The sequence below is a fragment of the Zootermopsis nevadensis genome, unplaced genomic scaffold, assembly GCF_977971745.1.
Source record: "Zootermopsis nevadensis isolate Lab colony 2312 unplaced genomic scaffold, Znev_1.0 Znev_ptg000006l, whole genome shotgun sequence".
NCBI classification, from domain to species: domain Eukaryota; kingdom Metazoa; phylum Arthropoda; class Insecta; order Blattodea; family Termopsidae; genus Zootermopsis; species Zootermopsis nevadensis.
Window position 1 is genome coordinate 6,192,010 of NW_028259138.1, and position 8,195 is coordinate 6,200,204.

General features: G+C 35.6%; 1 protein-coding gene across 3 annotated transcripts in view; it reads left to right on the top strand.

Annotated features, from left to right (window-relative positions):
• LOC110827964 (uncharacterized) overlaps nucleotides 1–6,044 on the top strand; it is a 55,795-nt gene extending 49,751 nt beyond the window's left edge. For all 3 annotated transcript variants that reach the window (XM_087343610.1, XM_022060172.2, XM_087343608.1), the window contains exon 27: nucleotides 1,252–6,044. In XM_087343610.1, coding sequence (XP_087199736.1) covers nucleotides 1,252–1,271 — 20 coding nt within the window. In that variant the 3' untranslated portion in view covers nucleotides 1,272–6,044. The remainder of the gene's footprint in view (nucleotides 1–1,251) is intronic.
• Nucleotides 6,045–8,195: the final 2,151 nt, after the last annotated feature.

Genomic DNA, 8,195 nt, shown 5'->3' on the forward strand with positions numbered 1-8,195 from the left:
TTGTTTTTCTGTAGAATATTTAGAGCTAGAAACAAATTACATCTGATAACAAAAACTAGAAATGAACACTTTATTGTATGAGGATGGATTCATTCTTTTAGACTGAATTTTCAAAGTTGAGTGGGAGTAAGATCCCAACCATTTTTTCAGTAAAATATTTTCCAGTATATAATCAATGTCATTTGGTCAGTCTATTTTTGTTTTGTTTTTGTGCCTTCAGATAGTTTTTGTGCATACAGTTTTATTGATAACAATAGGTTCCACTATTTTCTAAACAGTCAGAATAATGAAAATAAAAAGGAACATTGGACAGGTGAACATATTTTTAGATTGGCAAATAAGACTTCCATAATTTTTGAAGCCTTTTTTTAATGATCTAAATCAGGGTTGTTCAACTTTTTTCCTCACTCAGGCCAGAATAGTTTTTCTGTTGGACCCAAGGGCCAAGAAACCCCTACTGTTACTATTTTTGCGTTGTCATTATTTTCAATAACACTTATTCAGAAATGACAAATTACCATTTCTAAGCTGGAATATAAATTTTATTTAAATGTGCACAATCTACTACAGAGTTGTATATTATTTTTAATTTGCTCCTACAACATTTTGTATCTCTCAAAATTTTTACTTTGAAAACTTAAATTATTTGAACTCCGCTATTTTAACAGCTTGTATCTGATAAAATAACAATTTGTACTGGTAGAACGTACATCTTATGCTTTTAAAGTCAATGGCTTTAGTGACAGCACTGAGCAGAATGTTCTTTTACCAGTGATGGAATATCAACTTCGAAAAAAATTGGTTTGTACTAACTAGTAACAAATTAACCAATACTTTCACTGGCTGGATCCGGCCCACGTGCTGCCAGTTGGACCACGTTGATCTAAACAGTATTTGTTAACTCATTTGAGGCAATAATTAAACCTAGCCTAATATATTCTCACTAGTAAACTGCCCATCAAGAATGATAGGTTACAGATTTCAGCTTTCTTTTTATTATTATTAATTTATTTCTTGTGTACCTAGAAAATTTAAAGATTGGTCCCACACAAACTGCTTCACCCCAGGCTGCTCCCATTTAGAGACATTTCTGCCTACATTCATTCACTTCACACATTCTGTGCAATAACACACAATAATCTGATTTCTAAAGAGTCTACAAAATGGTCCTATATTTTTTCACTCAAATATGAGGGTCATGTCTTTGTTCATGGTTTTCCTGTAATATATTCTATAATTTTCCTTTTTCAGATGAAGCATGTTACTCATGAAATGGAAACAAAGAAGTTATATTGTCATGGCATGTATTATATTTCTCCTCCTTGAGAAATGTTGCTGATTTCATGTTTGTTATGTACAAGCAACATGTAAGATTTGAAACTTTTATGGTGAACAAACATACTAAGATCCTTTCACTCAATCTCATCAACCCTGATGGTGGAAACAAAGCAGATCTCTAAAATGTTACTTTTTAACTTAGCTTTGATGCTGCCAATCACCTGAGAGGATTTTATTGTATGAGTAACATGTTACTGAAGAGAAGATCTTGCTGCTGGCTACACACTGCAATTAATAGGAGAATGGAAATAACTTCTTCCTGAATCATGTTCTTATAAATGGAATGTTGGTTGTCTGTATAATTCAATCCTCCATTTATTTTACTTAACATCTGTTAATGGGGGTAGAAAAGGAATGAACTAGAATTAGAGGAAACTTCCTTTCCTAGTAATTCCCTGCTGATTATCCACAAAATTTGATTACTTGTTTCTTCTATTAAAGATATAATCCCAAAATAGGTATAAAATAGTAATTAAAAGAACCCCATATTTGTCACAGAATTTCTGTGTAAGTACACTGCATCTGTTTCCTGGTAAATAAACTATTAATTGACTATCCAATCTAATGATATTTTGCAGCCATAAAAGCAGGTAAAACCACCCAACAGCACATATCCAGCAGTTCTAAAAGTTTGTCAAATACATGTATCTGTGAAAGTTATGATAAAAACTAAAACAAAAAAGGAACTGGTGCATATTCTTGGACATTTACCTTTGTCCATCATTTTAAAAGATCACAACATTTTGGAAGTTAGTTCTGCTTCCACTATCATGTCCTTAGAACAAAGTAAATTCTCAATCCCCAGACAACAGTGTTATAATCAAGGTATATAAACTTAAAATGATTAAAGATCAAGTACAGGAGATAAGAAATTGTATTTGCTACTAAGAATTTTATATTAAATCTCCTAACCATAAAACATCAATATTATTTTTGATAAAACTACAACCAATAAAAAATGAGATAGGTGGTGGGGGCCAAGACTAAAGGTTAAACCAGAAACCTTTAGGCAAATATCAAAAAAGAACCTTTTCTAGTCATGTCTGGCCACATATGTTTGAAGCATTTCCAATAATAGAGGAGTGAATGGGGAGGTAGGTGGATGGAAACCATGGTGGTTGTGGGTTATAAGCAGGTATACAAAATTTTATGGAGACAAACACCTTCTTTGTTTCCCTCCAGGCAAGTGGATTATAATCACTTCAACATTTTTCACAGTTAATAATTTGCAGTAATTTTCTCATTTGGTTCTGTATAATCTATGCAGTTGATGTTCTTAAACTAAGAAAAGTGCTTCCAGCAGCACTGTGAGAGACATCAGAAATATTTCAGATTATGAAGGATCATTCCATTCTGATTAGCATTTGATTATATTTAATTAACTCCATGGAATTGGGTCCTTATTAAAAATCAGATAGTCAAGAAATTCTCCACTCTTTATGCAGCCCAAAGGTTCATTACTGTATTCACAAGATGAATCCAGGCCACATCCTCACACCATTTCTTTAAGCATGCTTTCCTCATCTATCCCATGCATCGTACATGCTCTGCTCATCTCATTCTCCAGATTTAATCATTTTAGTAATATCTGTTAAAAAGAGTCAAAATTATAAAAATCTTCATTATACATTTTTCTCTTGCCTCCTGTTACTCCCTCTCTCCTAGGTTCAGATATTTTCCTCAGTGCCCTGTTCTCAAACACCATCAACCTTGTTCTTCACTTAAGTTGAGAGACCAAGTTTTAAGTTTTACACTCATGTAAAACAACAGTACAAAATCACAGTGTTTATATGTTTTGATCATTATATTTCTAGATAGGAGATTTTAAGATTTTAAAGATTTTTAACTGAATGGTAGCAAGTAGTCCCCAGGAACATAATCTGCTCTTAATTTCTTGTGAATGCTCTTAATTTCTTGTGAATGTAATTTTGATTCATTATTGTTGTTCCCAAATATTTTAACTTTATGTCATATTTTTAAAAAACTTTAGTGATATTAGCTCTCCGTATATTATGATTTTATCCTGCATTCTGGTGATGAGAGAAATTATTGGATTATATTCAGATGGACTAAATGTTGCCATGGCAACTCCCCCATATTCTCTCCTTCCTCTGATGTCCCTGAGTTTAATTAACATTGGGCTGTTATATGTAATTTAAAGTTATTAATTTGAATTCTCCACATTAATTTTATAAATTTATTGTAATTATAATGAATGCTAATTGCAAATTATTTTTAACATTCTTTAATTAAGATTATTAGATTTTCATGAGGCAATGCTACAAAACATGTTTTAAGAGATTGTAAATATTTTCTGCCCTTTGCATTATGTACATGTTGTGTGTTGTGTGAATCTTTGCTGTCTTTCATTAAATGATTTAAATACATAAGTAAGAGTGACAGAATTAGAAATAACAAAAACAAATAATTCAAATTATTTTATAGATAGAAATTTAATACAATTCAGTGTTAAAAAGAAGCCAATTTATATCAGAAACTTAATGGGTGTTACTGCTTCCCCTTAGGAGCGGATTATGACTTTCAAATTAAACTACTGTGATAGAATCACAGTAATATTTGTACTGTAGGATGTTATTTTATTAAGGAAGAATGTCTTGTCAAAGATTAATCGGTGCGTAAACTTAATTCATATTCAGTCTATTAAAACAGAATCACTTAACTCTGAGATGTTTATAATTTTGTACTTTTATACCATGATTTCAGAATATTGTTCTGCAAATACAAGTAGTTATATTTAACATTTTATCTTATTAGGTATTCCACTCATTATTATTTTGTACATATATAAAACCAGAAGAAATCTATATATGTTGTGTTGTATATAGTGATTCATACCAAATTCCAAGACTTGAATTTCTGTTCTAGCACATCAAAGCTAGTACAAAAGTGATTTAAACATAAAAAGTACACTTGTTGAAAAAATGTTAATTATAGGAATTTCTGTATACAGTTTACTTTTCTTACACAGATTTTATTCATTCATGAAAACTACATTTATTTGTTTTATGTAGTGATGCAATTGCATTTATATTTCTCATACCTGATGACAATACATTTTTCTACAACCCAGATGACAGTACACAATAACTAACATTAAGGTCTAAAATGTTTTTATGATGTTTGTACTTATGTAAAATCTGCTTTTATTTATACAGAAATGCAAGTAGGTTTGTTACAAGTTGCATTAATAATATGTTTTAATACACTTTTCTTCACACAGTGACTATTAATAAATTGAGGAAATGTATCCATACAGAAAATCTAAAACAAAAGTATATTCATGAGCCAAAATAGTTCAGCACTAAAGTGACTAGCACAAAAGATCAGGAAATGATTGGTTAGGTGCCCACCATATTTACATTTGTTCATTAAAAGTGGCTGACTATAAGCAGGACAAACCTGGGCTCAGTTCCTGGTAAGGGTAAGGATTATTTTCTTTGCCACCATGTCTATACCAGCTCTTGGGCCCTTCTAGCCTCCTGTCTAATGGCTATTTCATTGTAAATAACCTAGAACTTTTACAAACAAATTCATCTATACACAGTGTTAACACATGAAATAAGTACCATCTTCATAGACCAATTGCCAGCCTATTCATGTTTTCAGAAAGGTGCTCACTGTGCTAGAATGAAAATCTTCAATAGTCTCCCACCTAGCCTCAAAACTATTTTGGATGAAAAGAAGACACTTAATGTATCATTAAAAAGATGTCTAAATGCACACATCTTGTATTTCGTTGATGAATTTCTGCTGTTAAAAGAGGATTCATAATCCTTTTATGTGTTCGATTTGAGGTTTTCATGGTGGTGAGTCTAAAAATGGCTGTCTTCTGGGTTGTTATCACTCTGATGATGGAGGCAGCAAGGACCTCTGAAACACTGGTAAACTTATACCAGATTACATGGCGCTACAACCCAGAAGACAGCCATCTTCTTTTACGGGTTATTGTACTTACATAGTCTGCTGTATAACAGTGGATTTAGTTTAATATTTTTATGCTAAACCTTTATTATTGTGAAACAAATTAATGTTTCAAATTGAGCTTATTTGTATGTTTTGTGCTTTATGATTTATTCCACATCATATAGTCAGTCTAACTTTTGGTTCCATGGAGTGTATACATGTATGTACATACCAGGGATAAAGCTGCCTTGAGCTGATTATTCCCAGTGAATGTCAAGTTTAAGAGTGCATTACCTCCACTCCCACTGTATGCGTTCATGACATGGTACTTAGACACAAGGACAACTGACCCCTCACATAATATCTATGCAAATGATGCAAACCATCTGTTGGCTTACTACAGTGATGTGGATGTTAAGATAAGTCCTTAGCTTTTGTGTTCTTTTGCCAATTTTCTCCAAAGCTAAATTTGTATTCTAAATTTGCCTTTGGTCAGTAGTCTTCCCTCTGCATGGTATTCCAGAAACATTCCAGATCCTTTTGGGGCCATGTTTCATTGAGGAAAGTAGAGAGCCTAAATCCCATTTATCAGTGTGTCAGAGCCCACACGGGCACATTTTGAGAGTCACAACAAAAGCATATTGTTGAAAATCTCAAGAAAGGATATGATGACTTTTAGCAATGTCCCATGCTTCTATTATCACACTAGTTCAGCTACTGGACATGTAGAGCAGATGACATGTATGATATGGTAGTTGGAATAAAAATTCTCCCAGATGAAAGCCAGCTTCTTTCTTCACTTCTTCTAATGCTGACCAATTTCTATCAGACTGCATGATATAATACCCTAGACAGCCATCCTCAAGATTTATGATATTAATCATGTGTTATGAATGGGAGGGGGAATAGTCAAGTAAGTTGATGTAAAGTTAACATTGACACTGACTGAGCTCTTGGCATTGTCTGCTACCATGTATAACTTCAGCTTTTGGGTGAAAGCTGCATCAAATGTTTGGTATTGACCAATGTTTCAGCAAACATTACAGTTGCCATTTTCAAGGTGGGGCCAGTTTTGAAGGTGTCATATAGGGCAGGCAGTGGGTGGTGAGATAAATTCAGTGGTGCTTATTGGTGCAGCGGAGGAGCTGGCTATTATGCAATAGGACAGGAGCACATCATTGAGGAAAGGAGATGATAGAATTTTTGGTAGTTACAAGGAGGTTCTGGTGACCATGGGTGGAAAAGGAATTGCAGCGATTAAGTGGAAAAGAGTGATGGCTGTCCATCGATCATTTGGCACAGAGAGGTGATGGTGGATCTGCACTTTTGGGGGTCAGTGGTTCAGGGGGAAATGGGAAGCCGAGCTTTGTTTAGCCTGCAGCCATATTCACAGATCAAATTATGTGGGCACTTCGCTATCTCTACTCCATGATTATGTGGGGATGGCAACTACCGATGTTGGCAATGACTTCTGTTTTGTCAAAGTCAATGCTGTGTCTGGAGGTTGTAAAATAATCGGCTACTGGTGATCGCTGGTTCTCAAGTCTTGTGACGCTTTTGCATTCCACAACCCTACTGGAGATATGATGGCCGGTTTGTCCGATGTACACCTTGCCACAGGAGTATGGGATCTTTTTAGTCAGTTTGGTCTGTCACTCTGAGGGAGGAACATTGATTGCAGGTGTTTGAGAATAGGGTGTTGAGGATATTTTGGCCTAGGAGAGAAGATGATGGGGTCTGGAGAAAAGTACATAATGACGAACTTAAAAATTTGTACTCCTCCCCCAATATTGTCAGGGTGATTAAGTCGAGAAGAATGAGATGGGTGGGGCATGTAGCGTGCATGAATGGGACTAGAGGTGTGCACCAGGTATTGGTTGGGAAGCCTGAGGGGAAGAGACCGCTGGGGAGACCTAGACGTAGATGGGAGGATAATGTCAGGTGGGATCTATGAGAGATAGGTCTTGAAGGAGACTGGATTTCGTTGGCCCAGGACAGGGTCCGGTGGAGGGCTTTGGTTAATTCGGTGATGAACCTTCGGGTTCGGTAAGCCATCTAGTTAGTTAGTTCACTTATCTTAACATTATTAGTTCATGTTTTTGTCAGAAGCAGGACTAGCTTTGAATTTTTGGTGATTCTATCCGGGTTATACGATACCCAAGGAGGTAAACGGGTCACAAAATGTTCTCGGGTACATTAGTTAATACATTCCCAACAGATGGCGCGGCAAATCTTTACATTAGTTCATGCCCTCGCCAAAACGTGGCGCGGCAGTTCATTTATGTGCATTAGATGTGGCGCGGCAGTTCACCTATCTTCACATTAGTTCATGTCCTCGTCTCTACATGGCGCGGCAATTCACTTTTCTATACAATAGTTCATTTCCTTGCTAATATATGGCGTGGCAGTTCATTTATCTTCCATAACCAACCAAATTCTCTCGGACAACTTGCCTGACGGGATAACCTCCCATCAGCAGCAACAGATCCCAGTTTGAATGGTCGAGGCTCCCGCCACGACGTAACCCTGTTAGCGTCAGCAAAATTTCCGTTTTTTATATTAAGACCGTTTACCATTTCCAGCAATGCGCCTTGTGCACAGGAATGGTTTCACCTAGGAAGGGACGATGCTTGCGCTAGCGCAGGCCTCCGCCCTTAGTTAGCTTTTTGGTTGGTTGGTTATCTTCCATGTACGGTAGCTGTCTCCTCGTACTTCAGCATGGCGCGTCCTCAGGTTGCTGATAGAGGGAAGGCCTCCAGGTATGGAGGTTAGCCGCGAATATATTGAATAAGCGGTCGTGGAAAATGTCAAAAACTGCATCAAAATTTCAGCCAAAGACAAACTAGGATACTACAGGAGAAAGCAAAATAAACCATGGTTTGATGAAGAATGTTCAAAATTAAGAGATCGAAGGAAGAAAATAAAATTGTAAG